This window comes from Phacochoerus africanus, chromosome 5 (genome assembly GCF_016906955.1).
Source record: "Phacochoerus africanus isolate WHEZ1 chromosome 5, ROS_Pafr_v1, whole genome shotgun sequence".
In the NCBI taxonomy this organism is placed as follows: Eukaryota; Metazoa; Chordata; class Mammalia; order Artiodactyla; family Suidae; genus Phacochoerus; species Phacochoerus africanus.
Genome location: NC_062548.1, coordinates 20520095 through 20542146, shown reverse-complemented (window position 1 = coordinate 20542146; position 22052 = coordinate 20520095). Strand labels below are relative to the sequence as shown.

Genomic DNA, 22052 nt, shown 5'->3' with positions numbered 1-22052 from the left:
ACGCAGGATCTGAGCCGCGTCTGCAACCTACACCCCGGCTCACGGCAATGCCGGATCCTTAACCCACTGAGCGAGGCCAGGGATCAAACCCACAACCTCATGGTTCCTAGTAGGATGCGTTAACCACTGCGCCACGACAGGAACTCTTAAAAATTTCTTGCCACTAATCTGATGACAGCAATCATGATCCTTAGACCCTGGGAGCTGCCCCAAACCGGGGGGACGTTCCTGGGGACAGTGACCAAGTCGATGGAGAAACCAGGACCTCTTGGGGGCTTGCCTCGGGGCCTGCTCCTTGTATGGCTGAACTCAGCGCCTCGTGGCCCCTGTCATTCATTCATCCTTCTTCTGCTGCTGTTAAGCATCTATTACGTTCCACACCCCGATTCTCCCCACTGGGGATGAACCAAATAGGGAAATATCCCAACCTCTAGGAGCTTAAGCTTCAGGATGGAGACAGGTCATAAACCCAAAACCAGGTAAATTTACTAAACTAATCTTAGTATTACAGTTTCCAAGAAGGAGACGAAGGGGCGTGTGGCCTAGAGAACAACAGGCAAGGCCCATTTCGGACACAGTGGATTGCCTCCTTGAGGAGGCAGCATGATAGCTGCAGCCTGAAGCTAAGAAAGCAAAGAAGCATGGCAGGGAGGTGGGGGGTGGAAGTGTACTAGGCAAAAGTGGCATATGCAAAGGCCCTGAGGTGGGAAAAAAATGGGAGGGGGGCTTTTATTCTTACCCAGTACATAAAGATCCTCAATGCACTGAATTTAAGAAAGAGGAGTCAGGGAGTTCCTGTTGTGGCTCAATGGGTTAAGAATCCAACTAGTATTTATGAGGATGTGGGATCAATGCCTGGCCTCACTCAGTGGGTTAAGGATCTGGTGTTGCCGTGAGCTGTGGTATAGGTTGCTATGGCCATGGTGTAGGGCAGCAGCTGCAGCTCTGATTCCTAGCCTGGGAACTTTCATATGCCACATGTGCAGCCCTTAAAAAAAAAAAAATATATATATATATATAAATAAAAAAAGAAAAGAAAGAGGAATCCGTGGAGTTCCCTTGTGGTGCATTGGGTTAGGGATCTAGTACTGTCACTGCAGTCACTTGGGTCATTGCTGTGGCAAGGGTTCAGTCCCTGGCCCAGGAACGTCCACTTGCCATAGGTGTGACAAAAAAAAAAAGAAAGAAAGAGAGGAGTTCCCATCATGGCGCAGTGGAAACGAATCCCACTAGGAACTATGAGGTTGCGGGTTCAATCCCTGGCCTCACTCAGTGGGTTAAGGATTTGGTGCTGCCGTGAGCTGTGCTGTAGGTTGCAGATACGCCTTGGATCTGGCATTGCTGCGGCTGTGGTGTAGGGGGGCAGCTGTAGCTCTGATTGAACCCCTAGCCTAGGACCCTCCATATGCCGCCAGAGCCACCCTAGAAAAGGCAAAAGAAAAAAGAAAAGAAAAAAAAAGAAGAAGAAGGAAAGAGAAAGGAAGGAAGGAAAAAGAAAGTAGAAAGGAAGAAAGAGTAGGCTTTAACTTTGAAGTGTACAGTCTACATGGGTTTCAACCTTGAGGGTAAGCTTCAAAAATCCATTATGAGAGAAATAATTTGCTTGCATTTAGTCACTTGTGCCACTGGTGCTCTGAGCAACTGCTATGCGTCAGGCACTGGTTAGCTGCTGCCATTGAGCACGTTATAACCAAGAAACACGTGGTCCCCACCTAGAAACTGCTCTGAATGTTGCTAAAAACACCCCGCAGCCCAGCCTGTGTGCTCTGGTGGAAGGTTGGACCCCAGAGGAAGGTGTGACTCACACACCTTGGAGAGGTTAAAGAATTACAAAGGAGGTGACTTTTGAACTGGAGTTTGAAGTCTGAGTAGGAAGCTGACAGTCAGCCAGGGAGCACGCAGAGTTCCGGTGGCTGAAACAACACGTGCTAAGGTGTGGACACCGGATGAGTGAGGCCGTTGCAAAGATCTCCAGATGTGGGGGATCCGGAGAACCTGCATCCAGGATGCAGACTGCGGCAGAGAGAATGTTGTTGGGGGCGGGGGGCGGGGGTGGTGGTGGCAGATCCTGACACGTCTCAAATGCTGGGCTAAGGAATTTGGGGCTTTCTCTGAAGGAAGTGGGGCGCCACAGAGGGACATAGCTGGAGGGAGGACTGGGTCGGAGGGGCCGCAGCTGGAGGCAAGGAGGTCAGGGAGGAGGGCAGGTGGGCAGACGTCCTTCGAGACCAGGGATAAACCAGGAGCCCTTTCTTCTGTGTTCCCTCTTGGGAAGTCCCTCCGTCTTGACACTTCCCCTTCTGGTGACCCGCTGGCTCTGGTTTCTGGCACTGCTGGGGAGTCCCGCGTTACCCACCTCATTTCTTCTCGGTCCCTCTGGGAAACGGGCCATTTAACTTTTCCTGCACCCCTCACTTTCAAGCCCCAGTCCTCACCTGGGTCACACTCGAGAGGATGACTGACTTGAGGGTCTGAATGAATCCCATTCCTGAATGTCAGGGAGGGAAAGAAGATAGAGTGAGACGAAGAGCTTGGGTTCTTTCGGGGTTGGGGGAGTTGTCAGGAACGCTGCTGTGAGCATCCCGGCTCCTGTCTGCTTGTGTAGACACGTGCATGTTGCCCTCGGGGCGTGACCCCGAAATGCAGTTGTTGGGTCTCCTGAAACAGCACAAGTTTTCCCGAGGGGCTGTACCAATTTACACTCCTCTGAGAAAACAGAGTAGAGATTGCAAGTTTTGATTACGTCACATCTTTTATAGTACTTGGAATTGTCTGTTTTGTTTTGTTTTTCAAGCCATTGGGGTTGATGTGTGTAGTGCTAACATCTTGGGATATACATTTGCATTTCTTTGATAAGTAATGATTTTAAGCACCTTTTAACATGCTCGTTGGTTGTTTGGATGTCCTTTTTTTTTTTCTTTTTTCTTTTCTGTCTTTTGTCTTTTTAGGGGCGCACCCGTGACATATGGAGGTTCCCAGGCTAGGAGTTGAATAGGAGCTACAGCTGCCAGCCTACATCACAGCCACAGCAATGCCAGATCCAAGCCATGTCTGCGACCTACACCACAGCTCACGGCAATGCCAGATCCTGAACCCACTGATCGAGGCCAGGGATCAAACCTGCAACCTCACAGTTCCTAGTCGGATTTGTTTCTGCTGCACCAAGCTGGGAACTCCCTTTTTTTTTTGGCTTGCACCCATGGCAAGTTCCCAGACCAGGGATTGATCCTGAGCTGTAGCAGTGACAACATTGGACCATTAAGTGTGAGGCCACCAGGGAACTCCCTGGATGTATTCCTTTTTCTTTTAATTAAAAAATTTTTTTCCCGGATGTGTTTTTTTATGAAATGTCTGCTTAAGCTTTTCGTCCATTAAAAAAAATGAATTCCCAGTTATTTATTTATAATTGTTTTGTAGGAGTTCTTCATATATATTAATATAATTATATACATATTTTACATACTATATATTTACATACAATTATATTAAATATATTATAGAATTATGTGAAAGAAACTATATACAGAAATAGTTCCCATTTCAGTTTCTTTTCCATTCTCTCTTTTTTTTTTGATTCATCTTTTTGTTTGTGTCTTTTATAAGTGAAAAATTTTCTAAACTCAAAAGATGCTTCCATTGGAAAAAAAAACAGAATTTATAAATGATCTATTATCCCTTTTTAGTGAGAACAATAAAAAAAAAAGTTCCAATTTAATGAAGGCAGTTTACTCCATCAACTAAGATGCCATCATCGACTTTTATCTGACATCTCAGTATATTAATTATGGCCTGGGGTATAATTTTACAGATTTTAGACATATGTATAAAGGAATTGTGCCAGTATTTATTTACATTTGGATAAGCAACCTGGGAAGATACCAGGACATAATAAGAAGCATGACTTTACCATATATTCTTCTTTTCCATACTTAAATTTTTTTTTGTCTTTTTAGGGCCACATCCGCAGCATATAGAGGTTCCCCAGGCTAGGGGTCCCATCGGAGCTACAGCTGCCGGCCTACAGCACAGCCACAGCAACGCCAGATCCGAGCCGCATCTGCGACCTACACCACCGCTCACGGCAATGCCGGAGCCTCAATGTTGGACCCGTCGAGTGAGGCCAGGGATTGAACCCTCAACCTCATGGTTCCTAGTCGGATTCGTTTCCGCTGTGCCACCACGGGAACTCCTGAAATCTACTACACTGTTGATGAAATTTATCTACACTGAACCAGTACCCTCTGGGTTTATTATGCTTTGCAAGCACATACATTAAAAAACGTGGTTTTTTTTTTTGCTTTGTTGTTGTTGTTTTTGCTAAGTAATGCACCATATATATTTTTTTCTTTTTACCTTTGGACCCCTTTCACCTATTCCTCCCCACCTCATTCTTCCGGCAACCATCAACCTGTTCTCTGTATCTGTGAACTCAGTATTTTTTTCAGATTCCACACGTACAATATTTGTTTTTCTCTGTCTGACTTATTTCACTTAGCATAATACCCTTGAGGTCCACCCACATTGCTACGAATGGCAAGGTTTCACTATCTTTGTATGGCTAAGGAATATTCCATTGTATGTATGTGGCACATGTTCATCCATTCTTTTTTGTTTTTTTGGCTACACCCACGGCATACAAAAGTTTCTGGGCCAGGGATTAAATCCGAGACACAGCTTCGACCTATGCCACAGCTGCGGCAACACCAGATCCTTAACCCACTGCACCGGGCTGGGGATCAAACTTGTGCCTCTGCAGCGACCTGAGCTTCTGCCGTTGGATCCTTAACCAACTTCATCCATTCATTCATTTATTTATTTTTTTGTCTTTTCTAGGGCCAAACCTGCAGCATGTGGAGGTTCCCAGGCTAGGGGTCCCATCGGAGCTGTAGCCACCAGCCTACGCCACAGCCACAGCAATGCCAGATCCAAGCCACGTCTGTGACCTACACCACAGCTCACGGCCATGCTGGATCCTTAACCCACTGAGCAAGGCCAGGGATCGAACCCGCCACCTCATGGTTCCTGGTCGGATTCATTAACCACTGCGCCACGACGGGAACTCCTCTTGTCTTCTTGATGATAGATAGCCATTCTAACAGGTGTGGGATGAAAGAAATCTCCTTGTGATTTCGATTTGCAATTCCCCTGATGATGAATGATGTGGAGCATTTTTTTCACATACCTCTTGGCCATCCGTATATTCTCTTTGGAAAAATGTCTAGTCAGATCTTCTGTTCATTTGAGTTCTTTATATACTTTGCATATTGCTTTCGTCTTCTTTGTCCCATTGTTAGATGAATATAGCTTTTAAAATTACTCTTCTATGTTTCCTGTCTATTCATTTGTTATATTTTCTTTTATAGCTCTTTCAGTGTTTATCTTAGAGATTATGACATCGATACTCGATGTTTTTGGAGTCTACCTTATACTGGCACTTTTATCACGTCCCCGATGATGCAGGGACCTTTAACTTTATTCACACCTTCTTATCCTTGGGGCATCCTGGTAATATATTTTAATTCTGCCCATAGTTTAAACTTGATATGACATTATCATTCTTATTATTTTCAGCAATTAATATTCATTTATATTTATAATACTCTATCGCTCTTCCTTCCTACAGTGAACTGCTTCCCATCTGAGATGATTTTCCCTTTGCCTCCAAAATTCACTTTAATATGTCCTTTTTTGGGGGGTGGTCTTTTGTCTTTTTAGGGCTGCACCTGGGGCATATGGAAGTTCCCAGGCTGGGGTCTAATCGGAGCTACAGCTGCTGTGCTACACCACAGCCACAGCAACTCGGGATCCGAGCCTCGTCTGTGACCTACACCACAGCTCACAGCAACGCCAGATCCTTAACCCACTGAGTGAGGCCAGGGATCAAACCCACAACCTCATGGTTCCTAGTTGGATTTGTTTCCGATGCATCATGACGGGAACTTTTGATGTAGTTACAGGTGACAAATTTTCTCAGCCTTTTTGAGGGAGATCTAAAGAATATATTTTGCCTTCATTTAAGAAATTCATAGGTGTTCCCGTTGTGGCTCAGCGGAAACGAATCTGACTAGCATCCGTGAGGACACAGGTTCGATCCCTGGCCTCCCTCAGTGGGTTGAGGATCCCGCATTGCCGTGAGCTGTAGTATAGGTCGAAGATGCGGCTGGGATGTGGTGTAGGCCAGAGGCTACAGCTCTCATTCGACCCCTAGCCTGGGAACCTCCATATGCTGCGGGTGCGGCCCTAAAAAGACCAAAAAAAAAAAAATTGATAATTACGAGCTAATTCACATAGCATAAAATTCACTCTTTAAAGTGCTAAGTAGTTTTTAGTATATTCCTAAAGTTATGCCATCATCCCACTCTCTAGTTGCAGAACATTCTTAATTGCTCCCCAAAAAGCCATACCCATTAGCAGCACTCCTCATTCCCCCCTCCCTCCAAAGCTGCAGCCCCTGGCCACCACTAATCTACTGTCTGTGGATCACGCTATCCTGGACATTTCATCTGAATGGACTCAGACGATGGGCGGCTTCCTTAGATAAATTCTCAAAGTTCATCCAGGATCAGAACTTGATTCATTTCTGCGGTGAAAAATTCCTAGTGTATGAATTGTCTTTGGCCATTCATCAATTGACGGACATCTGAGTTGCTTCCAGTTTAGGGCTATTATAAATAATGCTGCTGTGAACATTTGTGTACAAGGGTTTTTTGTTTTTTTTTTTTTTGGTGAACGTATGTTTTCAATTTCTTTTCATTATATCTCTAGCTGTCAAATTTTTTGGCCACAGGGTAACATTGTATATTAACTTTATTGATTGATTGATTGTCTTTTTAGGGCTGCACCCGCGGCCCATGGAGGTTCCCAGGCTAGAGATTGAATCTGAGCTGTAGCTGCCAGCCTACACCACAGCCACAGCAACACCAGATGCGAGCCACGTCTGCGACCTACACCACAGCTCGAGGCAACACCCGATCCTTAACCCACTGAGCGAGGCCAGGGATCAAAGCTGGGCCCTCATGGATACTAGTCAGATTCAGTTTCTGCTGAGCCACCTCGGGAACGCCACTTATTAACATTTTTTAGAGACTGCAAATCCGTTTTGCATAGTGGCTGCGTCATTTGACATTCCTATAGCAAATGTCTAAGGTTTCTTTCTACCCCTATATTCTCAGCCACATTTTTAATTTTCCATTTTTAAAAATAGCCATCTAGTTGGTGTGAAGTGATACCACACTGCGGTCTTCATTTGCAGTTCCCTAATGAGTAATGATGATGAGCCTATTTTCATGTGTTTATCAGTCATTAGTCTATCTCCTTGGAGAAAATGTCTCTTCGGATCTTTTGCAGACTTTAAAACTGGATTGTCTCTTAGCTCTTGAGGGGCCTGTATATATTATGAACATTAGCAAACACACAGTTTGCAAATATTTGTTCCATCCTGTATATTGTTGTTGTTGTTGTTTTCAGCAGATTTAAAAAAAAAATTTTATAATTTATTTTTTTTCCCACTGTACAGCAAGGGGATCAAGTTATCCTTACATGTATACATTTTTTTTCCCCACCCTTTGTTCTGTTGCACTATGAGTACCTAGACATAGTTCTCAATGCTACTCAGCAGGATCTCCTTGTAAATCTATTCCCAAGTTGTGTCTGATGCCCATCCTGTATATTGTTGTGGGTTTTTTTTCCCACTTTCTTGATAGTGTCTTTGGAAGCACCAAAGTTTTAATATTGGGAATAGTTCAGTATTACCTATTTTCCTTCGGTTGCTTGTTGCGTTGGTGTCATGCCCAAGAAACTTGTCCAATACAAGATGTACTATTTTTCTTTCTCTTTCTGTCTCTTTCTTTTTCTTTCTTCCTTCCTTTTTCTTTCTTTCTTTCTCTTTTATTTTAGGGCCACACCTGCGGCATATGGAAGTTCCCAGGCTAGGGATGAAATCGGAGCTGTTGCTGTCAGCCTACAGCACAGCCACAGCCCTGCGAGGTCCGAGCTGCATCTGAGACTGACACCATAGCTTGGCCACGGAGCGAGGCCAGGGATCGAACCTGCATCCTTATGGATCCGAGTCCTTCACCTGCTGAGCCACAACAGGAACGCTGGTTCTGAAGATGTCTACCTATATTTTATTTTAAAAGTTTAATAGTTCTACCTCTTCACATCAGGTCTCTGATCCATTCTGAGTTGATTTTTGTATATGATGTGAGATGGGAGTCCAGTTTTATTCGATTGCTTAGGGGTGTCCAGGTGTCCGAGCACCATCTGTTTGAAAGACTATTCTCTCCCCCCAGGGAATGGTCTTGGTAGCCTTGTCCAACAGCAACTGAACGTGAACATATGACCTTCTTTCTGGACTCTCGGTTTGATTCTGTTGATCTCTATGTCTATAAACAAGCCAGGACCACACTATGGAGGTTAATATGGCTCTGTAGTGAGCTCTGAAATTGAGAAGTCTGTGTCCTCCAACTTTGTTCATCTTTTTCAAGATTATTTGGTTTATTCTGGGCATTTACATCTCCATGTGAATTTTTTTTCCCCTCCAGGATCATCTCTGATTTTGCTCTTTTATTTATTTTTATAACGATGTTTATTTTTTCCATGATAGTGGGTTTTCAGGGTTCTGCCAATTTTCTGCTGTACAGCAAGGTGACCCATCCAGGTGAATTTTAAGATCGTCTTGTCAATTTCTGCCAAAAGGCCAGCTGGCATTTTGAAAGGGATTACCCTGAATCTGTAGATCATTTGGGGGAGTTGGCTTAGTAATATTAAGTTTTCCGATCCATGAATATGGGATATCCTTCCATTTGTGTAGACCTTGAATTAGTCTCTCAACAATATTTTGTGGGTTTTAGTGTACCTATCTAGTCCTCCCTATGTTAAACGTGTGTTTTATTCTTGGTATTACTGTAAAGGAAATGACTTTTCAAATTTCATTTTCAGATTGTAAATTCCTGGCTTATTAAAATACAGTTGCTTTTATATATTGAATCTTATATCCTGCAGTCTTGATAATTAGCCCTCGTAGTTTTTGTTTGGTTGGTGGGTTGCTTTATTTTCTCACCTTATTTTCTTGGTGTGGCTTTTTTAGGATGCTGTATATACAAGAGCCTATCATCTGCAAACAGAAATGCTTTCTTTCTTTCTTTCTTCCTAATCTGGATGCCTTTTATTTCTTGGTCTTGCTCGATTGGCTCCGCTAGAACCTTCACTACAATGTGTGTGGACATCCTTGTTTAATAAAAGTCGAGAGAATGGACATCCCTGTCTTGCTTCCGATCTTAAGAGGGGAAGCTTTCAGATTTTCATCATTAAGGGTGATGTCACCTGTGGGATCTCAGCAGAGCCCGTTATCATATCGAGGTTGCTTTCTTTTTCTGAAGGATATTTTTGCTGAATATAACATTCTTAGTTGAATGTTGAGTATCTCTCTGTCTTTAATTTTTAAAATAGTTTTTCTTTTTTTTTGTCTTTTCTAGGGCCACACCCATGGCATATGGAGGTTCCCAGACTAGGGGTTGAATTGGAGCTGCAGCTGCCGGCCTACACCACAGCCACAGCAACATGGGATCCTTAACCCACTGAGCCAGGCCAGGGATCGAACCCGCAACCTCATGGTTCCTAGTTGGATTCAATAACCACTGAGCCACAATGGGAACTCCCTAAAATAGTTTTTCTAAGATGTGCTGAGATGTGGTTTTTTTTGTATTTGTTTTTTGTGGGTCAGGGAGGGGTGGTTGTAGAACTTCTTGAATCTGTAGCTTGATGTTTCTTGCTAGTTCTGAAAAATTCTTTTTGGTTTTTTTTTTTTTTTTTTTTTGCTTTTTAGGGCTGCACCCTGGGCATATGGAGGTTCCCAGGCTAGAGGTTGAATCGGAGCCGCAGCCACCGGCCTACGCCAGAGCCACAGCAACTCGAGATCCGAGCCGCGTCTGCAACCTACACCACAGCTCATGGCAACGCCGGATCCCTAACCCACTGAGCAAGGCCAGGGATCAAACCCACAATCTCATGGTTCCTAGTTGTATTCGTTTCTGCTTCGTCATGATGGGAACTCCCTGAAAAATTTTTTTTTCTTTCTTTCTTTCTTTTTTTTTTTTGGTCTTTTTAGGACAGCACCCATGGCATGTGGAGGTTCACAGGCTAGGGGTCTAATCGGAGCTGTAGCCACCAGCCTACACCACAGCCACAGCAGCGCGAGAGCTGAGCCATGTCTGTGACCTACACCACAGCTCACGGCAATGCCGGATCCTGGGCCCACTGAGGGAGGCCAGGGATCGAACTCGAAACCTCATGGTTCCTAGGTGGGTTTGTTTCCACTGCACTAAGATGGGAATTCCTCCCTGAAAAATTCTTAATCAGTATCTCTAGTATTGCTTCTGAGTTGTTCTCTCTCCTCTTTTTCTTAACTCCAAATACATTTTGGTTAGACCTCTTCTCAAACATCTCTTTTGCTCTTATCTGTATTTTTAAAACTTTGTTCTCTGCATGCTTCAATCCAATTATTTTCTTCCAGTGCAGCAGTCCCCTCTTCTGATTTTCTGATCTGTTGCTAAATCCATCTACTAAGTTCTCATAAATTTCAGTTACTGTATTTTTTTCAGCTGTAGAGTTTCTACTTTCAAATAGATTCCGTATTTTTGGTGGAATTCCTCAACGTACTAATCATAGTTATTTTAAATTCTGTCTGACAAGGCAATTTTCTGAATCACTGATGGATCTGTTTCGAGCTGTATGTATGTATTTACTTGTCTATTTATTTATTTATTTCCTCTTGGCTTTTGGGCAGCTGTTACTATTTTCTGGCTTGTCTTGTCAATTTAAACGATGGGCATTATATACGAAAAATATAGAGGCTTTAGGTAAAGTTAGGTTTTTCCAGGTAGGTTTTAGTTTTTTTTTTTTTCTAGCAGAGATACAGCATGTAGGCAGATTCCCTTCATGCAGTGAAGGCCGAATTATATGCGATTTTTTTTTTCTTATTCCCGAGGCATATCCCTTACTGAATAACTGGGTATTTTAGCAGGGTTGTTTGGTTTTTTTTTTTTCCCCTCCGCCCAGGCTTTGAATTCCAACTCTCCCCTTAGCACTGAGAAACTGATAAAAATCTCTTTCTAGCTTCTTAGCCTATTACCAGGTGCTTTCTGCTGGATTTCTTGGAATGTAACCCATTCACAATGACTTGGCAAATTATTTGAGGGGATATTGCATGCGGAATTTCAACACGTTTTCCTTCTCTCTGGCACCCTGGCCTCTCAAGTACTAACTTGGTTGCATTCTCACGCTTTCTAATAGCGTTTTTCTCCTTCTTAGTAGTTACTCTCAGTAAGTCAGATACCAGCTACCCCATCATAGCCAGAAATGAAAGTCCCCCTTAACATTTTATTTTATAAAACCAGGATTCAATTACATTTAAAATGTTTTGAGGAGTTCCCGTCGTGGCGCAGTGGTTAACGAATCCGACTAGGAACCATGAGGTTGCGGGTTCGGTCCCTGGCCTTGCTCAGTGGGTTAACGATCCGGCGTTGCCGTGAGCTGTGGTGTAGGTTGCAGACTCGGCTCGGATCCTGCGTTGCTGTGGCTCTGGCGTAGGCCAGTGGCTACAGCTCCGACTGGACCCCTAGCCTGGGAATCTCCATATGCCGCGGGAGCGGCCCAAGAAATAGCAAAAAGACAAAAAAAAATGTTTTGAAATAGTTTAGACACACACAAAGGTATAAAGAAAAATATATCAACACCTACGGTAGCTTCACTTAGGTTTTTGTTTGTTTGTCTTTTTAGGGCTGCACCCATGGCATATGGAGGTTCCCAGGCTAGGGGTCTAATTGGAGCTGTAGCTGCCAAGCCTATGCCAGAGCCACAGCAATGAGGGATCCGAGCCACATCTGTGACCTACACCACAGCTCATGGTAACGCCGGATCCTTAACCCACTGAGCGAGGCCGGGGATCGAACCCTCGTCTTCCTGGATCCTAGTTGGATTCATTAACCACTGAGCCACAACAGGAACTCCTAGCTTCACTCAGTTTTATCCCGAAGACCCTCTTCTTCATCATATCCCCTCCTTGTTCACACTATTCATAGTTTGATGTTTCTCATCCCCTTGGATTTCTCTGTATATTCAGGACACACAAATATTCAATATATGGAGCTACTCTACATAGTAGTGTTAAGTGGGATACAGATGGTGTCATTATGCCTCTGTTCTTTGCTAACTTTTCTTTTGCTCTAGAAAGAATCATTTGCTTTGGGGCTTTTGTGTGTTGGTTTTTTGTTTTGTTATTTGGTGTGTTCCCCCCCCCCCCCCTTTGGTAAGAGTCATTTGCTTTGTTGTGTGAAGCTATGATTCATTTTCACATTGAGTGATTACACCATCGTTTATCTTTCCATTCTCTTGCTGATGGATATTTAGGTTGTTTCCAGTTTTTCAATTTTCAGATCAATGCTGGTAGAAACTTTTCTGCCCGTGCTTCTTGTGCACATGCGCCAGAGTTTCCTTAGCAGTATACCTCAGGGTAAAACTGCTGGGTTTTAGGGCAAACACCTGCTCGACTTTATCAGACCAGGCCAACCTATTTTCCAGACCAGATGTATTCGTTTACATCTCCACTGTCTGTGAGAGTTCCCATTACACCGTGTCCTCAGCAAACATGTCACGTTGTCAGACTTGTCGTTTTTTTTTTTTTGCTAATCTGATAACATTTAAATGGCATGTCATTGTGGTTTTAATTTGCATTTCCCCATTGACTATGAAGTTAAGCACTTTGTCTTCTCAAGGGCACCGGCTTCCATCTGATTTCCTACCCCCAATCTTCTCCCCGTCCCCAGAATCTCCTGAATGTTGGCTCACTTTCAGTGTGAAGGACTACAACCTCAGAAATCCCTTCTGGACAACGGAGCCTGGTGGATAGGTACCTCTTTAAGGGCTTCGTCTCATCCAGGCCTGTGCTGGAGTGCTCCACAGAAAGCAATGTGTTCAGCATCTACAACAAAGAGGAGAAAACAGAGGATCAGAGAGGGTGGGAACTTGCCCAAGGACACACAGCTGGCACCTGCCTTGGAGTCTGCCTCGCCTCCGTAAGAGGCTGCAGAGGAAAGGTGCTGCTGCAGGAGCTCCCAGGGGTGGAGGGCCCCCAGAGCATCCTCTGTCCTTCACTCAGGAAGCATATCTGCTAGTTTGGGTGCATCAGGGGAATAAGTTGCTGTTGCCCTCGGGAGTCAGCGGAGTGGGAAGCCCCGTAAAGGGATGAATTCAAGGCAGGAAGGGCAGTGGGACCGGGAGGTGTTCCTACTTGGTGCTGTGGGGACATGAGGGGAAGACGTCATCCTTCAAGGCCAAAGTTGCCCAGAACTGAATGGCCTGTTGTAGATGGAGCTCCTAGTGAGAGAGTGAGACCCTTTTCAAATATCTTCCAATCCTTTGATGACGGAGGGGGTGAGAATCTGTCTGGCGCCAACACCTCTCCGATACCCTTTAAACTTCCTCAGTTAAACAAAGGCAAGTTAAATCTCCAGCTCTGGAGTTCGTTTTTTTTTTTTTTTTTTAATTTTCCGAAGTCTCCATTTTTATATCACCTGATTCCAATATTCCTCCTATTTCACACACTCTCTTCCATTCTTTTTTTGTTGTTGTTGTCTTTTTGCCATTTCTTGGGCCGCTCCTGCAGCACATGGAGGTTCCCAGGCTAGGGGTCGAATCGGAGCTGTAGCCACCAGCCTACTCCAGTGCCACAGCAACGCGGGATCCGAGCCGCGTCTGCGACCTACACCCCAGCTCACGGCAACGCTGGATCCTTAACCCACTGAGCAAGGCCAGGGATCGAACCCTCAACCTCATGGCTCCTAGTTGGATCCATTAACCACTGAGCCATGACGGGAACTCCTCTCTTCCATTCTTTTTTGTAAACTGAGGTATAGTTGATTTGCAGTGTTGTAGAAATCACTGCTGCACAGCAAAGTGATTCAGGTATATATATTCTTTTAAATATTCTTCTCCAATATGCTTTATCACAGGGTATTGAATACAGTTCCCAGTGCTACACAGTAGGACTTTGTTGTTTATCCAGTCTCGATATAATAGTTTGTATTCGCTAACCCCACTCCATCCCTCCCCCACTAATCCATCCCCCTTGGCAACCATAAGTCTGTTCTCTACATCTGCGAATCTGTTTCTGTTTCGTAGATAAGTTCATTTGTGTCATATTTTATTTTATTTTGTCTTTTTGCCTTTTCTAGGGCCGCTCCCACAGCATATGGAGGTTCCCAGGCTAAGGGTCTAATCGGAGCTGTAGCCACCAGCCTACGCCAGAGCCACAGCAACTCGGGATCTGAGCCGCGTCTGTGACCTACACCACAGCTCAGGGCAATGCCGGACCCTTAACCCACTGAGCCAGGCCAGGGATCGAACCCACCACCTCAGGGTTCCTGGTGGGATTCGTTAACCACTGAGCCAAGACGGGAACGCCTTGTGTCGTATTTTAGGTCCCACATGTAAGGGACATCATATGGTATTTGTCTTTCTTTTTCTGACTTACTTCACTTAGCATGATTATCTCCAGGGCCACCCATGTTGCTGTAAATGGCATTATTTCATTCTTCGCATGGATGCGGACTCTTCCATTGTTTATATGCACCACGTCCTTTTCATCCCTTCTTCTGTAATGGACATTTGGGTTGTTTCCACATCTTGCCTATTGTAAATAATGCTGCAGTGAACACAGGGGTGCATGCATCTTTTTGAATTAGAGTTTTTTCCCAGCTATATGCCTAGGTCCAACTTCTGAGTCTTCAGCAGGGGATAGTAATGGTATCTCACTAAAATTCAATTACTGTCTTTTGTTTTCCTTGAATTTAGTTTCTACATTTTGCCATATTTCATGTTATGGTAAGTTGATTGTTTTGTGTACAAAACACTTGTGTAGGAGTTTCCGTCTTGGCCCAGGGGAAACGAATCTGACTAGCATCCATGAGGATGTAGGTTCGATCCTTGGCCTTGTTCAGTGGGTTAAGGATCTGGCATTGCCGTGAGCTGTGGTGTAGGTTGAAGACGTGGCTCAGATCTGACATTGCTGTGGCTGTGGTGCAGGCCGGCAGCTGTAGCTCTGATTCAACCCCTAGCCGGGGAACCTCCATATGCCACGGGTGTGGCCCTAAAAAGACCAAAAAAAAAAAAAAAAGAAAGAAAGAAACAAGTAACATCTACTATATGCCAGCAACTGTTTCAAATGCTTTTTACAAACTTTGATGCATGTCATTCTCCCAAGGACTCTGCGAAGTAGGTACAGTGCTTATTTATCTCCATTTCACAGATGAGGACTCTGAGGCCCAGAAAGGTTCATTAAACTTCCCAAGGTCACACAGCTGTAAACGGCAGTGCTGGATTTGAACTGAGGCGAGCTGGCCCCAGGTCTGTGTTTGCACCACTGCGATGCACACCACCTCTCCGTTTCATGCTAGTTACCTGTTGCTGTTCGTGACATCGGTATTTTCTCTTGAGACATGTTTATTGGAGCAAAAAAATGGGAAGCAGGGTAAAGGTGAATATCAAGTAGATAAAAGCACTAGTGACAACCCGGAAGGCAGTAAGTGGCGGGAGTTCTAGAACCTTCCAACATGGCTTCATGGATGCAGGGATAAGCACAGGTGGGCCATGAAGGCTGAGTTTAGAGTGATGGGAGGGGGGAAGGTGTTCAAGGAGATGACTTAGCAGGAGGACTTCCTCAGGCAAAGGCAGGGAGGCATGATGTGGGCTAGGACGCTGGAGGCTGGTGAGTGATTCGGAGATGCTGGCCGGCAAGAACGAGAATCCAGCCCCCTCGTACAACGCTTTCCAGTTCAGGGCACTCTCACATCTGCTTTCCCATTGACTCTCCTTAACTGCCAGGTGCAGTGTGCATTCCTGTCCCAAATTTAGAGATGACAACAGGTCAGAGAGTAGAAAGGCCAGAGAAGAGCTATTATTTGTACCAAGATGCGTTGGCTTCAAATTTGGGGCTCTTTGCTCTATTCCACTGTATCAGGTATCTTTGATGGCAAGCCCCAGAGACACAGTTCCAAAAAAAAAAAAAAAATAGGTGGTTTTTTTGGCTTATGTAAATGAAAAATCTAGGTGTAGACCTCAGGTACAGCTGGATCCAGGCCCTCAAATGCTGTCATGGGGACGCTGGATCTACATTTCTCAGGATTGACAGCATTTTCATCTAAGAAGTGGCTACCAGCTTGCAGCAGGCACCCCAAAGAGTACCTCTTTAATAGAGTTCTAGAAAAAATTCCCTGACTGCTCTCCTTGGCATTGCCTGGGTTGGTTTCCATCCCTGATCCATTCACAGGACCAGGCGGGAGGGGTTAAACTCGGCGGCAGTTTGAGGATCTCTTCGTAAGAAAAGATTCAGAAGCAGCAGATACAGCCCATCCATCCCCAGGGGGCTGTATGTCATTTGTACAAAGCTGTGGGGTATGGAGGGATGAGGAGCCTTGAATCTGGGCAAAGGAGTTCGTACTTTATCTGGTGGGCCCAGTTGGAGCTGTTGGGAGTGACATGAAGAGCGATGCCAGATCCGTGACAAGGCTGTTGCTGAAACTCAACCTCTGTCCACCGGGGAAGAGTAGAAACGCAGAGAAGGCGTTTGGGGTGAAGCAGAAAAGCATAGCTTTGGCGCCATGGCAGGCGAATGCTCTCAAAACTACCTGCCCTGGAGCGGGTAATGAGGAGTCTTACAGGGTTCAAGGAGCGGGGCGTGGTCAGCTCGTGGGCTTTCTTCTGATTGGTTGGTGATGATGTCATTGGGAGACAGCGTCATCGACCTTCCGGTTCCAGCCCGTCTGGAGTCTAAGCGCTTGTGGGCAGCAGGCAGTTATCTTTTTCTGCCGGGCTGGTGGTGGCTTCAGTCTTTGCAAAACGGCTCAAAGGCCATGGCTCAGAAATATTATCTATAAATCTCGAGGAGGAACCTGACTTTGCTGAATGGCTAAACTATTATTATTTTGTGGCTAAACTATTATTATCATTTGTCTGAGACGTGGGCCGGAAGCTGTAGCTCTGATTTTGACCTCTAGCCTGAGAACTTCTATATGACGCAGGTGTGGCCCTAAAAAGCAAAAAACAAACAAACAAAAAAACAAATAAAAAAATAAAAAATAAATAAAGTGTGTTGGGGAAAAAAATACACCACTATGGGCATTCTTGATTAGATTGAGGTTGGAGTGAAATTTTTAAGTGGATTCATTTATAGAAAATACATTAAAATAAGTAATAGTGCACATTATCTACAAATATGGCCAACATTTTGAACATGAGATTTTTCTAGAATTTTAAAAATATTTTGTTTTATTTTTGCTTTTTAGGGCCGCACCCACGGCATATGGAGGCTCCCAGGCTAGGAGTTGAATCAGAGCTCCAGCTGCCAGCCTACACCACAGCCACAGCAACGCAGGATCCAAGCCACGCCTGCGACCTACACCACAGCTCTCTGCAACACCGGATCCTTAACCCATTGAGCAAGGTCAGGGATCAAACCCACAAACTCATGGTTCCTGGTCGGATTCGTTTCTGCTGCGCCACGACAGGAACGTCTCTAGAATTTTTTAAAACTTCATTTTATTGAAGGAGAGTTGATTTACCATGTTGTATTCATTTCTGTATACAGCAAATTCAGTTCTACATAAGTATACACGCTTTTTCATATTCTTTTCCATTATGGTTTATCATAGGATATTCAACATAATTCCCTGTACTACACAGTAGGACCTTATTACCCATATGCTAAATACAATAGTTTGCATCTGCTAACCCCACACTCCCAATCCTCCCCTCCCCCAACCCACATCCCCCTTGGCAACCACAAGTCTGTTCTCTGTATCGGTGAGTCTGTTTCTGTTTCGTGGATCTGTTCATTTCTGACATATTTTAGATTCCACATGTAAGTGACATCGTGTGATATTTTCTCTCTCATTCTGACTTCATTTAGTATGATAATTGCTAGGTCCATGCGTGAGCTGCAAAGAGCATTATTTCATTCTTTCATGATGAGACATTTGGGGACCTCTTGGCTACAGGATTCAGGGGGTCCCTCCATTTCCAGTCTAAAGTCCATATCCATCACTGTTTCTTAAATGTTTACCTGTCAAGAGCTCAGCCGGGGGCCCAGCATGGCTGCAAATAGAGTCTGAATTCGCCCAAGGATCCTAGAAGCAGGCTTTGTTTTACCACCTGTATTTACAAGGCTCAGAGAGGGGACGTGACCAGCCCAGAGCCACACAGCTGAACCTTTCTGTGCTCCTCACTGCCTGCTTGGTGACTTGTTAGGGACTCAGAAGGAGCTCTTGATGGGGCCAGAGCAGTGTCTGTAACACCAACCCGGGATGGGATTCAGAAGAAGCCATGTGTGTGACGGGGTCCCTGCATGGGTCAGCCCTCTAGGCTTCAGTTCCAGCGCCATCTCTTGTCCTGGGGGGGGTCAGTCTGGGTCGGGCTCCTGGACCCACTGGCCTCTGGCTGCCCCCTCCCTAAGCAGACACAGAGCTGGAAGTGCAGCAGGCCAAGGGCCAGCGAGAGCCTGGCATTACCAGCCAGGTGGGTTATTCCTCTGCCCGGAGCACTGAAGTCTCCTCTTCCTGGACAGGCTGCCTCTGGTCTCCAAAGAGGTCTCTCTCCATCCTGCAGACCAGGGCGTCCAGGGTGCCTTCGTGTGGTCAGGCCTGGGTTGCCTGGTGTGCTGGCCGATGGGCTGACCTGGGTGGGCTCTGTGGTGGAGTCAGAAGCCTCATTCCTGGGCTAAGCTTATCTCAGGTAATCAGTGGGGGTCTCCTTTGTGGGCTCATCTTGGATTCATCTTTCAGTAAGAAGCCAGTTACGTGGGCTAAGGCCCACATGGGCGTTGGGTGGGAAGGAGGACTCAGTTGGCTGCTCATCAAATAACCACGTGCCAAGCCACTGTCCCCTCCCTGCCTCCCTCTTCCTCGTCTAGATGGATAATCATGCACCCATCATGCTGCAGAGACAGGCTTAGCAGGGGCAGAGGAGCAGCAAGCCCCTCCCCCTTTCATCCCCCATCTCCTTTGTGGCTGAGCTGGGGTCCCAGGAAGAAGGCTTTGGGTGGGACTCCAAGGGGTCGAATCAGCCCCTTCCTTTACTTTTTTTTTTTTTCAAGGGTTAGGTATTATTTTAATATATATTAAATTTTAAATGTGTAGCAAAGGACTATTAGCACATATACAATATTTAATAAATTAAGAGTTTTAAGGAAAATACAGAATTATGTGGTACAAGGGGATCTTGGGCACAGCAATAATCTTAGGGTTGGTATTGAATGAATCAGCCACTTTGTTTTTTAAGAGTGTGGTATATTATATACACACACATATATGTATATTTTTTGCTTTTTAGGGCCACATTAGCAGCATATGGAGATTCCCAGGCTAGGGGTCGAATCGGAGCTGCAGCCACTGGCCTATGCCAGAGCCACAGCAACGCAGGATCCGAGCCGCGTCTGTGACCTACACCACAGCTCACGGCAACACAGGATTCTTAACCCACTGAGCGAGGCCAAGGATCAAACCCACAACCTCATGGTTCCTAGTCGGATTCGTTTCTGCTGTGCCACGACTAGAACTCCAGAATCAGCCACTTCTAAAGGACAGGAATCCTTGGGGGCGTCCAAGGGCCCCTCGAACTCATGTTTTTTGGAAATGACCCCAAGCATCTGAGACAAGTCTTCCAAAGGAGGGAGGGGAACCTGAGGGGGGCTGTTTGGGGTCCCCTGGTCCCCAGGCCTGGGCCTACCCTCTCTCCATGTGTCTCTTCCAGGCTCCAGGAGGCAGCATGCTGTGTGCCTGGGCTGCTCCTTTGCTCCTGCTGCTGCTCCAGGGAGGTAAGTAGCTGTTCCAGGGGCCGCAGGTGGGGGAGTGGCCGGGCTGGCCTCGTGGGCTCCAGGGCCAGGCTAGAGGCCACAGGGTCGCAGTCTGTGGCATCTGTCCACTTGTGGCTGTCGCCATCTCTGTGTTATCCAGGACCCGTCCAGCCAGGGAGCTCCATCGTCTGGAAGTGGTTCACGGGCGTCCCACGTGGCCCAGCCCACCGCCCTGGGTCTCCACGTCTCACTGTGGGTTTGGGGAGGGATGAGAGGCTTCAGCCTTCATTTCCATGGCTCTCCGCCTTGGCTGGCTCCCACTTCTCAGAGGGAGAACATCCTGCCTGTGGTCTAACCTTAGTTTGTCCTCATCTCCCAGGAGATGTTTTTCAGCAATCACTGGATCCACTGCCAGCACTGATATTCCCCAGCCGTGGGGTGAGGGGCAGGGAGACAAAAGTAGCCAAAGCCTTAGCAGGCAGTTTCGGAGCACCAGAAGATGCTCCAGTCAGAGGGAGAGAGGCTAGAGACCTGAGCTGGGAAAGGCCAGGAGTTAGACTTGAGGGCGCAGTCAGGGCTGAAAGATCCAAGAAGCCTTCCCAGATGAGGAGGACACAGCACAGAGGCTCAAATGGGGGCCTCAGCCGCCGCTCTGCTGACTCAGCTCCATTTCTTTCTGGTTTTTACCGAAAGTCAGAGCCTCAAATAGCTCCTTCAGGAAACAGATGTCAGGCTCCTTTATCTTTCCTTCCGAGTGGTCAGCACCCTGTCCTGGCTCGAAAGGGCCTTCGGGTCCCCTGCTGCCACTCCACCCCCCCCCCCCCCGACCCCTGCCCCATTGGCACAAAGAACAAGCCCTTGCTCTGTCCTGGGCGCTGTGCATCCTCATTCCAGCATGTATGGTCTGGGTTGCAGTGTTGCCCAGTTCTCAGCTGAGGCTCAGAGAGGGTAAGGGGCAGGTCCATGGCCACACAGCCAGGCATTGGCAGACCTGGGTTTGATCCCCAAATCTGCCTGATTCCCGTGGTCTTAACTGCTTTTATTGAGTGAGCGCCACATGCAGGCAGCGTGGGCTGCACTGGAGTGATACCATCTAAATATCTCCACGCCCTCTAGGAAGCCATTGTCGCCAGCTTACAAATAGAGCCTCGAAGCAGTCTTGTCACATGTCCTCCTTTCATGGTTCTCACTGCCTCCCGCACTGTGATAACCCTGGGCCAGGGGTGGCCCGGGGGCTCTCTGCCCGAAGGTCAAGGTACCAATCAGGTGGCTGGGTTTTTTTGCTCTTTGGTTTGTGATGCCACATCCACACTAGTTGCGGGGATGCTGCCCCCTCCCCAGTGTCTCCTTCCAACTTGGGATGAAATCTGTCCCTTTGTGGCCTTGAACCTACCTAGGAATGGCAGCACCTCTCCAAGTTCTGGAAGCCTGAGAGGGAAACAACCAGACTATAAACTTGGAGAGGATGCAGCCACGTGGGTTTTGGTCCTGCCAGAATCCCTCTTCTGAACCAGCCTCTCTGTGCCCACCCACCGGCCCTGGTTCCTCCCGAGGGGAGCTTCCTCCTAAAACAGGATTCATCCCCACATCTCAGCTCTGTTGGTCGTGGCTGCCTGGAGCCACTCAACTGTGCAGAAAAGGATTCTGAGGCCTCTGAGAATCCTCAGTTCCTGATCCATTAGCAATCCTCACTCCACAGTCGATTAGCAATGTCTGCAGTGTGTGGCCGTGAAGACCTAGCACAGATCAGTTGACTTTCCGGGGTCTCAGCAACCCAGACCGAGAGAGACAAGAGGTGTGGTTCAGTCTCAGAGCCTCAGGGGTCTCATCTGTAAAATGGTGATGGGAGTGGACTAAATGGATGTTTCCAGCAACAATATTATCGGGTCCGAATCCAGCTTCTGACCTTGACGGAGCCCCAGGAGAAATGTCCTACCGCTCCCCCTGGATCGTCTAATAATAGTCAAGGAAAAACAGGGGAGGAAAAGCCACGAAAAATGAATCCATTTAAAAGGGGAATGAATTTCGGGTAAATAGTGGGGGTGGGGGGAAGGGAGAGGAGCCGCACTGGCCCTTGATCTTACAGAGTAAAACTCAACTAAAACGTATTAAATGGAATTTGTTAACCATTTAACAAAATTTCGATTATGATCCCATCTATATTTGTAGAACAAAGCGAGGCACTTAATGTGGAGGCGGGAGAGTGTCG

The 22052-nt window shown here is 46.3% G+C and overlaps 1 protein-coding gene across 1 annotated transcript in view; it reads left to right on the top strand.

The window, feature by feature from the left end:
• The window catches only part of IL21R (interleukin 21 receptor), a 40598-nt gene that overhangs the window by 4567 nt on the left and 13979 nt on the right, over positions 1-22052 (top strand). The window contains exon 2 of the mRNA XM_047780245.1: positions 19801-19864. Coding sequence (XP_047636201.1) covers positions 19816-19864 — 49 coding nt within the window. The 5' untranslated portion in view covers positions 19801-19815. The remainder of the gene's footprint in view (positions 1-19800; positions 19865-22052) is intronic.